A 16,483-nucleotide genomic window follows, 5' to 3' on the forward strand; every position below is an offset into this window, starting at 1 on the left:
AGAATACAACAGCCCAGCAGAATACCCCAAGGAGATTGGAGTAGAAGGAGAAGGAGGAGGGCTTTCTTCCCGCCCCCATCCAGAGGCTATTGCTAACCCAAGGATGGTCACACCGTGTCAGGGCTCGGCCACGCGCAGGTCACTTCACATTCTAGGCAGACGCTTGGTCGATGCCCTGCTGTCCATCCCTCCTCCCAACCGCCCTCCTCTTGGCCCCCGCCCCCTCTGCCCGCCTGGAAAAGGCAAATTTGACATTTTTAAATCCCGAGCCTTAGAGGGATCGATGCGGCCCGGGGGCCCCGCCCGGGGTCGATATTCCTGATTGGGAAGCGGCCGCTGCGCGGAGCCCGCGTGTAAATCACCCGGGCTGGGGGAGGGGGCGTGGGGAGCCTACCACGTCCCAGGAGCGCGAAGCCAGGAGGGGTCGGGACCCAGGCGGAACCCGAGGGCGATGGAATGAGAGCGACAGGCCTTAGAGAATCGGAGAGATGCCCGCTCAGGGCCTCCCCCTCCCCCGCTCAGCTCTTCCAACTCCCCCAGCTGGCTCTAGTCTCGCTTCAGCGGCCGCTACCCTTCGTTGCCCCTGGAGCCGCTGGGGAGGCCAGTGTCGGAGCCAGCCATGCGGCGGCTCCTCTCCGGCCGCTCCCGCGGGGCCGGGGCTTCGGCGGCTGCTGTCACGGAGCCGACAGGCCGGGCGAGCAGGGAAGGGGCGGGTGGCGGGGAAGAGGCGGCGGAGTGAGGCTGGCTCAGTGCTGGCACTCAGTGGGCGCGCAACAAATATTTGCTAAACTAAGAGTCTGGGACACCAAGCGGCGCAGGGCAGGGGGTCGGAGGGCACAGGCGGCTAGGAGATGGCCCGGACCGGGTGAGAGCGGAAGCCTCACTCGCGGGGGAAGGCACTCGAGGTTGCTCTGGGGACCGCTGGGCTGGGAAAGGGCACCTCAGCCCCCGCCAGGGAGAAACGGGTAGTAAAGAACAAGACAGAATGGGGCAGACAGGAAAGTTTGAACCCCTCCTACAAGCGCCTCCTCCACCCCCGCCTCCGATCCTTGTCGCGCTCCGCTGGGGAAACCGAGGCAGCCGAGGCTGAGAAGGGCCAAGAAGGTTAAAAGCGGGGTCAGCGACGAGGCTAGGGCAGCAACCAGAATTCCCGCGTGGTTTCTGCATTCCCCCGCCCACGCGGGGCCCGTTTGCGGGTAAATGCATCACCGCGCCCCCCACCACAGCGCAGACCCTTTCCTCTCGCTGCAGCTTGTCAGATCCCCCCACCTCCCACTCTGCGCCAGTTTATAGAACAACAATTTGGGGAAAACAATCCAGGCCGAGTGACGGCCCCGTAATTGTGACAAAGTGAGTGCGGGCAGCTGGAGAGAGTGCTAGGGCGGGAGCGCTGCGGGGCGAGGAGGAGGCAGGGGCGCCTCCCCCCGCCCTGCAGCCCCCTAGTTCTTATTCTGGTCACCTCCCATCCCTCTCCTTGACTCTTCTCCAATTCCTCTTCTCCCGGCCCCTCGCGCCTTCCTTCGCTTGTTCCTCCATCGCTCTTCCCTTTCCTCCCGGTAACAGCTCTTCTCCCGCTTCCCTCACCCCACCGCCCCTCCCCCGGTGCGCTTTTTCCTCACTCACTTCTCCCCTCTTCTCCGCCCTCCACTCGTTTCTTCAGCTTTTCCTCGCACTCACGTTGCCCTTGGGCCCCTGGCTCTCCCCGCACAATCCGCTTCTCTCCCTCCCCAGTCCTAGCTTCCAGAGATCGAGCCCTGAGCCCCATCCCGACCCCCACTCTGGGCCGCCAGCTCAGCCCTGCATTCTTGGGTTCCTTGGCCGGTAGAGCTGGTGGCGCGCTGCTGCCCGGGTGCCCCGGCGGCCATCCCCTTCCCTCTCCCTTGTGTGGCTGCCGCCCCACTCCACCCCACCCCCTGAGCCAGGAGATAGTTTGTTTGTCCAGCGGCGGCCGCCGCCGCCGCCCGCGCTGTTTGCAAAGCTTAGCGCGCCGTCGCGCAGTGCGGGCCCAATTAAGTCTCATTCATTATTCAGCGCCCCGGTCCGCCCCCGCCCCCAGCAGTCTGTGGCGTCGCTTTGGGGCCCCTCCCAGCCTTAGCCCCGCAGTGAGCCCTAAGACGTTATATAGAAAGCACCATTTCCTCTCTAGGCCGAGAAGAGGGCTGAGGGCGCCGGGGTTTGGAGGGAAGCGCTCTGCTTACGGCAGGGAGGTGACACCGGCGAGGCCGACCGTTTCCCATAAACTCCCGCAAGTCCAGACTGGGGGACCTTGGAGATCCACGAGATTTCCAGAGAAGGAAACTGAGACCCAAGGAGCTGCATGACTTAACCAAGGTCACGGAGTAGAACCCGGGATTGAAGCCCGAGACATTGAAATGAAGGTGTCTTGCATTGCAGCTCCGTGGCAGCGCAGAGGCGCGGGAAGGCAGACCACCCCCTGCCTCGGGCTGCGGCCTCGCCCTCCTAGTGGTGCCTCCCGCCCTCCATCCTTCTGCTGCCGTTTCTTCCTCTGGCCCTTGGCCCGCAGGACAGAGCAGCCCTGGATTGGGAGGCTCCTCAGGTCTCACGCTCAGGTGCAGAAGCAAAGCCCCTAACTGGAAGGCCCAAAGGCGGGCCGCTGAGGCAAGCTCTGTGGGGGGCTGAGGCCAACCTGGGTTGGGGGGTCCCTCCCTGCAGTAGGCAGCCTGTTAGTGGATGTCTCTGCCTTAGGGAAATTGGAGGTGGAACCGTCCAGTCTTGAAGGTCAACGGAGCGTGAAGAGAGGAGCTTGCAGCTTGAGGTGAGGGAGGAGTCACCTTTCTATTTATGGGGGTGGGAAGAGGCAATCAAGGGCATATTCTTGCATTTACAGGAGTTAGTCCTCTTTTTAGCACTACAGATAGGAGAGTCCCTTGCTCCCGCCAGGCAGCCCCTCAGTAGGGGCCGCCGTATGCTGCTGTGCCTGGGCCTCCGCGCAAGGTGAGTCTGGGGACCGCCCGGAGCCGTTCTTCTTCAGCGGCAGCGCCACCTGGCGGCCGTGGTGCCTTGGTGCGGGAGGCACTGGACCTGGACTGGGCGCTGAGCTCGCGCGAGCTGCAGGCGTCTGCAGAGCCTTGCACCGAGTTTCCCCGCGAGGGAGGGCGGGAGAAGTCCCCGGCGGGAAGGTGATCTCTAGGGGGCCGGGGAGGGGCCCTGGGGAGGAGCCAGGTCTGGGGACGCCCGACTTCCGTGACACAAAAGACAAAGTCCATTTGGATGGAAGTAGGAGCCCGGCGAGACAGGCCATTTTCACTCTGTAGTCAAAGGAAATGACTGGTCTGACGCAGTCTGGGAGCGGGGCACCCAGGTACCGACGCTCAATTTGGGACTAGCGGGTGCTGGCTGGTGGTCGCTCCACGTAGAGGGGACACTGGCAGGCACGCTTGGCATCTGGTTTGATATAGTGAGGATTCGTCCAGCTGCTGTGGAGAGGCTTTCCAAGCCGGCCCCCAAAAAATGTGGGGTGCCAAGGTCTAGGTCAAACGTAGTTTTCCAGGATATTTTAATAGAGGGAATTCAGGACCCCTTTCAAGTTTGACCTGTGGGAAAATCTCATGGCCTGGAGAGTTCGGAAGGCTGGAGCGGGGCTAAAGCTTGGGCCAAGTGTGGGAGGGCAGCCACAGTTGGAGTTAAGTCAGGGGTGAGGCAGAGGCTTTCAAAATGTATGGGAACTTTGGAAAGGCATCCAACGCAGCCCTGCCCCTCCACACATCCCCCCATGGGTCATTTGGGGTCACTGGTCTCAGGGGAGGTCTGAAATTTAAACAGCTTCCTCCTCTAAATCCGGAGTCACTGTGGTTGTAAAGAATGGGACTGAGGTGCTAGGACAAGGGATGTGAGATAAATAGCATTGTGGGGACTCAGGCAGATCTGGAGTCTACTTTTTTTTTTTTTTTTAATTGAGACACAGTTTTGCTCTTGTCGCCCAGGCTGGAGTGCAGTGATGCAATCTTGGCTCACTGCAACCTCCACCTCCTGGGTTCAATTGATTCTCCTGCCTCAGCCTCCTGAGTAGCTGGGATTACAGGCGCCCACCACCATGCCTGGATAATTTTTTGTATGCTTAGTAGAGACGGGGTTTCACCGTGTTGGGCAGCCTGGTCTCCAACAGTGATCCACCTGCCTTGGCCTTCCAAAGTGCTAGGATTGCAGGTGAGAGGCACTGCGCCTGGCCTGGATGCTACTTTTATTAGAAGGAGAAATGGTTGCTGTGTTGGAGCCTGGATATCATCTTATGACTCTGCTTTTCCATCTCTTAGGGCCTAAGGACAACTCTGGGGCCATGACGTCCATAATTCTTACAGAGGACCCTGAGATTTCTATGCTGTGAGCAACTGGACCTGTTCTGAGACCTTTGCCTTAGAGGATGGCCAAGGGGCTCCTGGTGACCTATGCCCTCTGGGCTGTGGGGGGCCCTGCTGGGCTCCACCACCTATACCTAGGAAGGGACAGCCATGCCCTGCTCTGGATGCTGACCCTGGGGGGCGGTGGGCTGGGCTGGCTTTTGGAGTTCTGGAAGCTCCCAAGCTTTGTAGCTCAGGCCAACAGAGCCCAGGGACAGAGGCAGAGCCCCCGAGGGGTGACACCCCCTCTAAGTCCCATTCGATTTGCTGCCCAGGTGATAGTTGGCATCTATTTTGGCCTTGTGGCACTGATTAGCCTTTCTTCCATGGTCAACTTCTATATTGTGGCCCTCCCACTGGCAGTTGGCTTAGGAGTCTTGCTGGTGGCTGCTGTTGGCAACCAGACCTCAGACTTTAAGAACACTCTGGGGGCAGCATTTCTCACTTCCCCGATCTTCTATGGCCGCCCCATAGCTATCCTGCCCATCAGTGTGGCCGCCAGCATTACAGCTCAGAAGCATCGCCGCTACAAAGTGTCAGTGGCGTCAGAGCCACTCAGTGTGAGGCTCTACCGGCTAGGCTTGGCTTACCTCGCTTTCACGGGCCCACTGGCATATAGTGCCCTCTGCAACACAGCTGCCACCCTCAGCTACGTGGCAGAAACCTTTGGCTCCCTCTTGAACTGGTTCAACTTCTTCCCCCTTCTTGGCCGCCTCATGGAGCTTTTCCTCCTTCTGCCTTACTGGATCTGGAGGCTACTGATGGGGGATCCTGGCTTCAACAGCAGCTACTTCCAGGAGTGGGAGAAGCTCTATGAGTTTGTTCAGAGTTTTCAGGATGAGAAGCGTCAACTGGCTTACCAGGTAAGGCTTTCTTCACCATCAGTCCTGTCTGGTGGCTCTGGTGGCCCTCATGTGGAAGGACTGTTCTTATGTCTATTGGCCAGGCTCTGGAAGCATGCTCTGGCTTCTTTGGTATCTGTGTGCAATGGGCAAAGGTCACAGAGGCTGTAATAGTGAGTAGGAAAGCTATATGTGTATATTGTTTACTTTTTATTGAGGTACAACATATATAAAGTGCACTAATTTTATGTATACCCCGCTTAGATCAAGGTATGAAACATTTCCAGCACTAAGGAAATTTTTTTATTCTCCTTCTCAGCCTATACTCCCACCTTCAGCGGTTATCTCTGTTCTGACTTTTGTCACCATACATTAGTTTTGCTCATTCTTGAGCTCCAAATAGGTGGAACCATCCAATATGTATTCTTTTGCATTTGGCTCCCTCCTTCCCTCCCTCCCTCCCTCCCTCCCTCCTTCCTTCCTTCCTTCCTTCCTTCCTGATGGAGTCTCACTCTATTGCCAGGCTGGAGGGCAGTGGCATGATCTTGGCTCACTGCAACCTGTGCCTCCCAGGTTCAAATGATTTTCCTGCCTCCACCTCCCGAGTAGCTGGGACTACAGGTGCACGCCACCACCCCCAGCTAATTTTTGTATTTTTGGTAGAGATGGGGTTTCACCATGTTGGCCAGGATGGTCTTGAGCTCTTGACCTCATGATCCATCTGCCTCAGCCTCCCAAAGTGCTGGGATTACAGGTGTGAGCCACCATGCCTGGCCTTCTATTTGGCATCTTTCATCTTTCATTTAACATCATGTTTATGAGATTTATTCCTCTTGTTACTTGCAATTGTAAATTGTTTTCACTGTTGTAAAATATCCCATTGTACGATATACCACAGTTTATTTATCTACTCCACTGTGAATAAACATTTGGGTTGTTTCTGGTTTGGGGCTATTATAAATAAAACTGCTATGAGCTTTCTTGTACATGTCTTTAGTGAACGTATATACGTTTTATGTCTTTTGTTTGGAAATCTTGTCAGGGATATGAAAGTCCAGGTTGGAATATGGGCAGTTGTGACTAATGGCTCTTGCCATGAGATCTAGAGCTTGTCCATGTTTCAAAAGGCTGGTATTCTTTTTTCTAAAATAATTTTTTTCTTATTATTACTCTGTAATTCTAAGCTGAACTGCTGGACCTTTCCCATGGGTAAGTAGAAGCCAATTCTAGAGATATGATAGCCTGATTTAGCAAAGGTGCAAAGAGAGGTCCAGGTACTCTGACAACTTGGGAGATTCTGATTTGTCATCTTCTGTTTCCATAAGGTTTTGGGCCTCCCAGAAGGGGCAACAAATGAAGAAATACATCAGAGTTATCGGGAGCTAGTGAAGGTCTGGCACCCAGACCACAACCTGGACCAGACAGAGGAGGCACAGAGGCACTTCCTGGAGATCCAGGCTGCATATGAAATCCTGAGTCAACCCAGGAAGCACAGGAGATCCTGAAGGTGAGAAGAAACTTCCCCCTGAGGATGGACTTCCTAGCAGAGCTTGGCAACTTGTCCCAAATCTAGCTTTGCCCACAAATGGCATCCCAACAACATTAAAGAAACTGCTTGGTGACTCACGCCTGTAATCCTGGCACTTTGGGAGGCTGAGGCAGGCAGATCACCTGAGGTCAGGAGTTCAAGACCAGCATGACCAACATGCAGAAACCCTTTCTCTACTAAAAATACAAAAAATTAGCCAGGTGTGGTGGTGCACACCTGTAATCCCAGTTTCTGGGGAGGCTGAGGCAGGAGAATGGCTTGAACTTGGGAGGTGGAGGTTGCAGTTAGCCAAGATCATGCCATTGCAGTCCAGCCTGAGCAACAAGAGCGAAACTCCATCTCAAAAAAAGAAAAAGAAAGAAACTGCTTGCAGTGGACATGAGAAAACATTAAAGGAGTGAGAAAGATTGTAGTAGAAGAATGTGTTTATATTCTGAATTTCTGGATTCTTGGCTATTGTAATTTTTTCTTAAAACCAGAGACTGAGAGGCATATTGTAAAACAATCAAATATCTTTAAGAGTATCTATAACGGGCCGGGCGCGGTGGCTCACGCCTATAATCCCAGCACTTTGGGAGGTCGAGGCGGGTGGATCACGAGGTCAAGAGATCGAGACCATCCTGGTCAACATGGTGAAACCCCATCTCTACTAAAAATACAAAAATTAGCTGGGCGTGGTGGCACGTTCCTGTAATCCCAGCTACTCAGGAGGCTGAGGCAGGAGAATTGCCTGAACCCAGGAGGCGGAGGTTGCGGTGAGCCGAGATCGCGCCATTGCACTCCAGCCTGGGTAACAAGAGCGAAACTCCGTCTCAAAAAAAAAAAAAAGAATATGTATAACTATTAATTATCAATAAAAAAAAATTAGAAAAAAATATGTCTTTTAGAGAACACACCACTTTATCCCACCCACGTTGTATTGATATGTGATGGAGGAAGGTTATTTAACTATTTTTTTTTAAGAGGGAGTCTTGCTCTGTCTCCCAGGCTGGAGTACAGTGGCACCGTCTCAGCTCACTGCAACCTCTGCCTCCTGGGGTCAAGTGATTCTCCTGCATCAGTCTCCTAAGTAGCTGGGACGACAGGCGGGCACCACCATGCCTGGCTAATCTTTTTTATTTTTCTTTCTTTTTTTTTTTTTAATTTTCCCGGAAGCCCAAGATCAATTTTCTTTTTCTTTTATTTATTTCTTTTATTTTTTTAAATCTTTTTTTGTATTTTTAGTAGAGACAGGGTTTCACCATGTTGGCCAGGATGGTCTCATATCTTGACCTCATGACCTGCCTGCCTCAGCCTCCCAAAGTGCTGAGACTACAGGCATCAGCCACCGCCCTTAGCTACTGCTCTCAAATTTTATTTTGGGTTTTTGTTACAAAATATGGGAATATTTTAATTTACTCAAGTGGGAACTACTGATAATCAGTTCTTATTTTTCCAGCATAAGCAAGCCTACAATAATATCTTTGACTATATGCACTTTTGTTTTTTGTTTTTTGTTGAAGCTATATCCCAATTAACTGATAAATAGGGTCAAACAGAAGACACGGTTTTACAATTTTTATTAATATTGTATCGGGCCAGGCATGGTGGTTCAGGCCTGGCATCCCAGCACTTTTCGAGGCTGAGGTGGGAGGATAGCTTAGCTCAGAAGTTCAAGACCAGCATAGGCAACCAGCAAGACCTCATCTCTAATAAAAAAATAAAACAAACAGCCAGATGCGGTGGCGAGTGCCTGTAATCCCAGCTACTTGGGAGGCTGAGGCTGGAGGATCGCTTGAGTCCAGGAGTTCTGGACTGTAGGGCACTATGCTGATCGGGTGACCGCACTAAGTTCAGCATCAATATGGTGACCTCCCGGGAGTAGGGTACCACCAGGTTGCCTAAGGAAGGGTGAACCGGCCCAGGTCGGAAACTGAGCAAGTCAAAACTCTGGTACTGATCAGTAGTGGGATCTCGACTGTGAATAGCCACTGCACTCCAGCCTGGGCAACATAGTGAGACTCTGTCTCTTAAAAAAAAAAAAAATAAATAATAATAATAATAATAATAATTAAACAAAAATAAAACAAACAAACACAAAATTAGCTGGGCATGGTGGCACGTGCCAGTAGTCCCAGCTAGTTGGAAGGCTAAGGTAGGTAGACTGCTTGATCATGGGCGGTTGAGGCTACAGTGAACTGTAATGGCACCACTGCACTCCACCCTGGGCAACACAGCAAGACCCTGCCTCAAACAATTGTATTTGATTGATATTGTGTCAGATTCCTTTTGAAAAAGGTTGTAACAATTTAGACTTTCACCAAGTGCAAGAAACTGGCCTTTTCTTTGTAACTGGCATGGAATATTACCACTCTTTTAAACTTGTCAAGATGATGGTGAGAAATAACATATAATTACTTTATTTATTTATTTATTTATTTATTTTTTTAGAGATGGGGTTTTACCATGTTGACCAGGCTGGTCTTGAACTCCTGACCCCAGGTGATCCACCTGCCTCGGCCTCCCAAAGTGCTGGGATTACAGGCATGAGCCACCACACCAGGCCTCTAACTACGTTAATTTGCATTTCCCTAACTCCTAATGAAGTTCAGCATCTCTTCAAATCTTTATTGGGCATTTGCATTTTCTCTTCAGTGAATTGCTTCATCATATTCTCTATTTCTTTTTAAGTTGTGTTCCAATTTGTTTCTCTGAAATCTAGTTTGGTGGTATCCTTGCATGTTTGAAACCTTAACCCTTTATAATATGTGTTGTAGATATTATTCCCTAGCCTATGACTTGTCTTTCATCCTTGAGCATGAGTTTTAGTGTCAGAAGAACCAACAGTAGGATTTAAATTAGGTTGCATTATTTTCTAGTTGTCCTATTTTTTATTCTTTCAGTCTCTTAGAATATTAGTTTCCTTTACAACTGAGATAATAGTATCCATTTTATTTTTTAAAATTTTTTGGCTGGGTGTGGTGGCTCACACCTGTAATCCCAGCACTTTGTGGGGCCAAGGAGGGCAGATCACCTAAGGTCAGAATTTTGATACCAGCATGGCCAACATGGTGAAACCCCATCTCTACTAAAAATACAAAAATTAGCCAGGCATGGTGCCACTGCACTCCAGCCTGGGTGACAAAATAAGACTCCGTCTCAAAAAAATATATATTAAAAAAAATAAATTCATGTATTTATTTATTGAGACAGGGTCTTGCTCTTTTCCCCAGGCTGGAGTTTAGTGGGGTGATCATAGCTTGCTTTATCCTGGAACTCCTGGGCCCAAATGATCCTCCTGCCTCTTTTTCCCAAGTAGCTGGAACTACAGACAGGCACCACCCTGCCTGGCTTTTTGTTGTTGTTGTTGTTTATTTATTTATTTTTATAGAGATGGGGTCTTATCATGTGGCCCAAGCTGGTCTCTAACTCCTAGTTTCAACCAACCCTCCTGCTTTGGCCTACCAAAGTTCTGGGATTACAGATGTGAGCCAAGTATCTACTTTAAAAGGGTTGCTATGGCCAGGTGTGGTGGCTCACACCTGTAATCTCAGCACTTTGGGAGGCCGAGCCTGGTGGATCACCTGAGGTCAGAAGTTCCAGACCAGCCTGGCCAACAATGGTGAAACCCTGCTCTACTAAAAATACAAAAATGAGCCAGGCTCATTTTCAGTGGGGCACATGCCTGTAGTCTCAGCTACTCTGGAGGCTGAGTGGGGAGAATTGCCTGAAACTAGGAGGCAGAGGTTACAGTGAGCCGAGTTTTGCCACTGCACTCCAGCCTGGGTGACAGAGTGAGACTCCACACTCCAACCTGGGCAACAGAGTGAGACACAGTCTCAAATAAACAAACAAACAAAATAAAAACAAATAAATAAGTAAATGAAATGAAAATAAAACCCAAAATACAGTCTTAAAAAAAGGAAGAAGTTTAGTAAATAGGAAATCTAAGACATTGACAAGTGAGTCTTCCTTATTTTCTACCTTAGTCGATTTAAGGAAATCCAGTGATTTCATATTCTCTCATTTACACAAATCAAAAATTCACAGATCATTTGAAGAGTTAGAAGGGAACTGAGAAGGCCTGTATCCCAAGTACAGTACAGAATCTTGGGAACAGCTTGCCTCAGAGATGACCCTTTTGGCTTTTGCTTGAATTATAAATCTTATACCTGCCTCACCTTTTAGACATCCTTAATTGTTCCCTAAATTGTTCCCTAAATTTGCTTCCCTGTAATGTCTTTCTGGACCTGCCATCTCCTGCTCCAAAGAACAAAAACAAAAAAACCCTTTCTTGATGAGAATCTGCTCTTCATCTCCTATCCCTCTAAATCTTCCATTTGCCACATTGACCATCAGCTTGTTTAAGGAGGAGGCACTGTAGTCTGAGTGAGGAGGGATGAAAAGGTGAAGAGATGGGGCTCTACTTCTGCCTCTTGCACTGATCATACTGGTGATTTTGAGTGAGCCACTTTTCCACTGGGGCCTCAGTTTCTTTCTTGTCATGTGAGGAAGATGGACTTAGATGATTTTTTTTTTTTTAGACAGAATTCTTTGTTGCACAGGCTGGAGTGCAGTGGCACGGTCACAGCTCACTGCAGCCTTGACCTCCTGGGTTCAAGCAATCCTTCCGCCTTAGCTTCCCAAAGTGTTAGGATTACAGGCATGAGCCACTGACCCCAGCCTAGATGACCTTTAAGATTACTTCCAACCCTGTATTCTGTAGTTCTTAACTTTTCAGCTGAGGCTTGTATTAAATGGTTTGATTTGTCATCTTCTGTCTGCCCCCTTGTGGACATTGTTTTAGGAAGAAAATAAAATACTTAATTGCTTGAAGAGCAATATAATGACCATCTATCCCACCCTCCAAAAATTCACTTGCATCACACTGTTTGTTTTCAATTATTCATGTTCACTTCTAGTCCTCATTCATAAATGTACATCCTTTAACATGGTTGAATCATATCAGGGACATAATTTTGTACTTTTTCCCTCCTTCCTGATAATGATAATGTCTTTACAGTAAAATGTAAAAATGCTTGTGATTCAATAAACTTTTAAAATATGACTATAAAGACTTTGTCATTATATATATTTAATTGAGATATAATTCATATAGCTTAAACCTCACCCTTTAAAAGTGTATGATTCACCGGGCACGGTGGCTCACACCTATAATCCCAGCACTTTGGGAGGCCGAGGCGGGTGGATCACAAGATCAAGAGATCGAGACCATTCTGATCAACATGGTGAAACCCCGTCTCTACTAAAAATACAAAAATTATCTGGGCATGGTGGCGCGTGCCTGTAGTCCCACCTACTCGGGAGGCTGAGGCAGGAGAATTGCTTGAACCCAGGAGGCAGAGGTTACTGTGAGCCAAGATCGTGCCATTGCACTCCAGCCTGGGTAACAAGAGCGAAACTCCATCTAAAAAAAAAAAAAAAAAAAAAAATACAATTCAGTAGTTTCTGATATATTCACAAGGTTGTATAATCATCACCACTATTTAATTCCAGAATGTTTTACCACGCCAAAAAGAAACCTCCTTAGCAATCACTCTCTGTTTCCTCCTCCTCCTAGCCTCTGCGATCACTGATCTACTTTCTGATTCTCTAGATTTGCCTATCATGGACATTTTATTTAAAGAGCATCACACAATATGTTGCCCTTTGTGTGTGTGTGGCTTCTTTCATTGAACATAGTGTTTCCAAGACTCAAATACGGGCTGGGCACAGTGGCTTATGCCTGTAATCCCAGCACTTTGAGAGGCCGAGGTGGGTGGATCACCTGAGGTCAGGAGTTCGAGACCAGTCTGACCAACATGGTGAAACCTGTCTCTACTAAAAATACAAAAATTAGCTGGGTGTGGTGGCATGCATCTGTAGTCTCAGCTACTTGGGAGGCTGAGGCAGGAGAATTGCTTGAACCTGGGAGGTGGAGGAGGTTGCAGTGAGCTTGGATCACGCCACTACACTCCAGTCTGAGTGACAGAAAAAAGAAAAAAAAAAGATTCAAATATGTTGAAGCATGCATTATCTTATGGTTTTTTTTTTATAACACATCATTATATCTTAATGCTGTATAATATTCCCTTTTGGAGAAACATTTATATAATGTTGTAAAGAATATGGCATCAATATCTTCATGCCTCTAATTCATCTCTTCTCTTGAATTATTTTTTTAGAATAAATTCCCATGGGTGGGATTACTGGGTCAAAGGGTATGAACATTTTTTTATAGCTCTTGTCAATATTACTCTTAAATTGTGGTGCCCAGAACTAAATGCAATTCTGAGGTGTGTTCAGACAGAACGGGGTACTGTGGGGCTATTACGTTCTCAAGGTCTGAACAATATATCATCCTTTAAATCCAGCAGCCTAAAAATTTATCAGCTTTTTTTGGTTGCTACGTAAGTGTGACTCATTGAACTTATAGTCAACTGAGGCCCTTAGATCTTTCCCTAGGCACTGTGTTTTGGAGCTATGTTTGCATCTACTCTAGGACCCAGGAGGCTTTTGAGGACTCACTGACTATAATCTAGTACTGTATGTCTTAGTTTTCTTTTCTTTCTTTCTTTTTTTTTGACGGATTCTTGCTTTGTTGCCCAGGATGGAGTGCAGTGGTATGATATCGGCTCACTGGAACCTCTGCCTCCCGGGTTCGAGGGATTCTCCTGCCTCAGCCTCCTGAGTAGCTGGGACTACAGGCACGTGCCACCACACCCAGCTAAGTTTGTGTATTTTTAGTAAAGATGGGGTTTCACCGTGTTAGCGAGGATGGTCTTAATCTCCTGACCTCGTGATCCTCCCGCGTCGGCCTCCCAAAGTGCTGGGATTACAGCCATGAGCCACTGCCCGCTGCCCTGTTTTCTTTCCTCTTAAACAGTGGGGTGGTCCTAATAAGCTTGTAGAGGTGTGGTTTGTTGTAGTCTTAGCTAGGAACTGCAGATGGCACTACAAGGCTGTCACAGGGTAAAATATGTCCCTCGCTTGCCCCCTTCACTTAAAAAAAATGTGGTAGTGGCACCTCCATAGCAGGTTTGTTACCAGAGTTCAGTCCTCTCCTTTTGCTGAGAAGGAGCAAGAAACTGAAGTTAGATTTGGGGTGTTATTCAAGGCAAGCTCCAGTTGAAGCATGCTTTTCCGTTGTCATTTAATCTCCTAGGGGAATCTAGAGCTGTCTATTTCGTGTTAGAACTTTGAACACACATCTCATGCCACTGCTTTGGCTTTTGAAGTTCACACCCCGAGAAGGTGATTTAAAAAATTTTTTCTTTTGCTTCATGTTCCCTGCAATCTTTCTCTTAGCCACTGTGAGGGATTGAAAGCTGTTCAACTGTTTTTTGTTTTGTTTTTGCTAAGATGAGTTTTGAGCAATAAAAATAGAAAATTTATGTAGGATTCCAGCTAAATGATATTTCATTTCAATAATTTGCTCTCTTTGTTTCTCATTCATCTGCTTCCCCACCTCTCATTCACCTTTTCCATAGTCCATCTGCTTATTTGCAAACTATCATGACTCGAAGCAAGGATTTTGGACTTTCTGGGTTTAAATCTTACTGACAAGTTTCAACAGAATAAAGCAGTGCCCTGTATGTGAAACTTGGAAGGGATCTTTTAACCCACTCTCTGCCAGACCTCAGCTCCAATTCTGGGCTGAGAAAGGTTGTGAAGAACATCTTCTGCTGGGCAGTGACTGAGTCAGCACGTGAGCCTGCCTTTGCAAGCACCACCTAAAAGGGCACTTTTCCTAGCATCAATAGCTTAGTCATCTTTCAGGTGAATTAGTACCAGGAAAGGAATGGGAGGTGGGTGTGATGATGGGCTGAGGCGGGGATTACTTGCTCAGGAGTTCAAGGCTGTTATGATTTTGCCACTGTACTCCAACCTAGGCAACAGAACAAAACCCTGCCTCAAATACATACATAAATAATTTATTAATCTGTCACAAGAGTGGGAAAAAAAAAGGCCAGGCATTGTGGCTCACGCTTATAATCCTAACACTTTGGGAGGCTGAGGCAGGAGAATCACTTGAACCCAAGGGGGAGGATTGCTTGAGTTTGAGACCAGCCTGGGCAACCCAGGGAGACCCCATCTCTACCAAAAAAAAAAAAAAAAAAAAAAATTTAGCCATGCCTGGTGGCTCACACCTGTAGTCCAAGCTACTGGGAAGGCTGGAGTGGGAGGATCAGTTGAGCCTGGGAGTTGGAGGCTGCAGTAAGCAATGATTCCACCACTGCACTCCAGCCTGGGCAACAGAGTGAGATCCCTGGTCTCTTAAAAAAAAAAAAAAAAAAAGGAATGGGAAGGGGTTGCAGCACATGTCATACAAATGTCTTTGGTTCAGACATTTCCCAGTCACAGATCTGAGGGCCAGTAAGGCTTGTTTTACTCCCCCATTCCTCCTTCTGTATCCTTATCCACTTCAGACTTGGTTTCTCTTGCTTTTTTCTGTCTTTCCCTCCCGGGAACCACAGAAGAGAGTGTATATTTGATATTTAATAAATTTTATTCAGTGACAGCAAACTCACTTCCTCTTAGCAGTTGACTTTTCTTACACAGCCAAGATGATTGGTCATTTCGGACCCATCTCCCTTCAGGCTGTAATTCTCCATCAATATGTTTCTTGTTTTGATATTTCTGCCTTTGGCTGATGTTGTTCTTCTTTCCTATAATTCTTTTTTTTTTTTTGAGTCAGTTTCACTCTTGCCCAGGCTGGAGTGCCGTGGTACGATCTTGGTTCACTGCAACCTTCACCTCCCTGGTTCAAGTGATTCTCATGTTTCAGCCTCCCGCGTAGCTGGGATTACAGGTGTGCGCCACCATGCCTGGCTAATTTTTTTGTATTTTCAGTAGAGATCATCATGTTGGCCAGGCTGGTCTCGAACTCCTGACCTCAGGTAACTCACCCATCTCGGCCTCCCAAGTATTGGGATTACAGGCATTAGCCACTGCGCACAGCCTTGCCAATACAAATCTTTATACTTTTTTATGGCCTAGCTTAAGATTTCTTCCTAAATGATGCCTTCACTGATTAATTCCACCTCTAGTAATCTTTGCCCTTTGAATTCCTTCTGTACTCCCATCTAGTTTGTACTGTTCTATCAATAAGTTTCTTACATACTACCATATAAATTGTTCTCTGTCTCACGCTTGCAAGTCTTCTCTTAACTATACCAAAGCTGCTTGAAAGCAAGGGACTGTGTCTTCTCCTAACGCAGATAGCAGGACATTTATTAAATTGCTACCTGGGTAAATTATTGAACAATTTTGAGCTTCAGTTTCCTCATTTGTTGCATGAGGACAATGATGCCTGCACCACAGAATGTTGAGATAATCAAATGAGACGATGTGTAGAGAGCACTTTATGAAGTATAAAACGTTGGACAGAAGTTATGCATTTTTTTTTTTTTTTTTTTTTAGAGACGGGGTTTCACAATGTTGGCCAGGATGGTCTTGATCTCTTGACCTTGTGATCCACTCACCTCAGCCTCTCAAAGTGCTGGGATTACATGTGTGAGCCACCACGCCCGGCCAGAAGTTAAGCATATTATTTATTTATTTATTTATTTATGAGATGGAGTTTCACTCTGTCACCCAGGCTAGAGTGCAGTGGCGCGATCTCAGCTCACTGCAACCTCTGCCTCCCAGGTTCAAATGATTCTCCTGCCTCAGCCTCCTGAGTAGCTGGGATTGCAGGTGTACACCACCACGCCCAACTAATTTTTGTATTTTTAGTAGAGACGGGGTTTCAC

General features: G+C 48.0%; 1 protein-coding gene across 2 annotated transcripts; it reads left to right on the forward strand.

Moving 5' to 3' along the window:
* The first annotated feature begins 3,236 nt into the window (after positions 1-3,236).
* Positions 3,237-13,363, forward strand: DNAJC22 (DnaJ heat shock protein family (Hsp40) member C22). Of its 2 annotated transcripts, XM_012441248.2 has the most exons (4): positions 3,237-3,322; positions 4,275-5,221; positions 6,526-6,707; positions 13,338-13,363. In XM_012441248.2, exons 2-3 carry the CDS (start codon positions 4,382-4,384, stop codon positions 6,703-6,705), a joined length of 1,020 nt encoding a protein of 339 aa, XP_012296671.1. In that variant the 5' UTR covers positions 3,237-3,322; positions 4,275-4,381; the 3' UTR covers positions 6,706-6,707; positions 13,338-13,363. The 2 variants fall into 2 exon arrangements, with proteins under 2 accessions (XP_012296671.1, XP_012296670.1); XM_012441247.2 differs by lacking the exon at positions 13,338-13,363 and having other exon boundaries at positions 6,526-11,826.
* Positions 13,364-16,483: the final 3,120 nt, after the last annotated feature.

The sequence above is a fragment of the Aotus nancymaae genome, unplaced genomic scaffold (assembly GCF_030222135.1).
Source record: "Aotus nancymaae isolate 86718 unplaced genomic scaffold, 86718_ANA_hifiasm-v0.15.2.pri h1tg000016l, whole genome shotgun sequence".
Taxonomy (NCBI): domain Eukaryota; kingdom Metazoa; phylum Chordata; class Mammalia; order Primates; family Aotidae; genus Aotus; species Aotus nancymaae.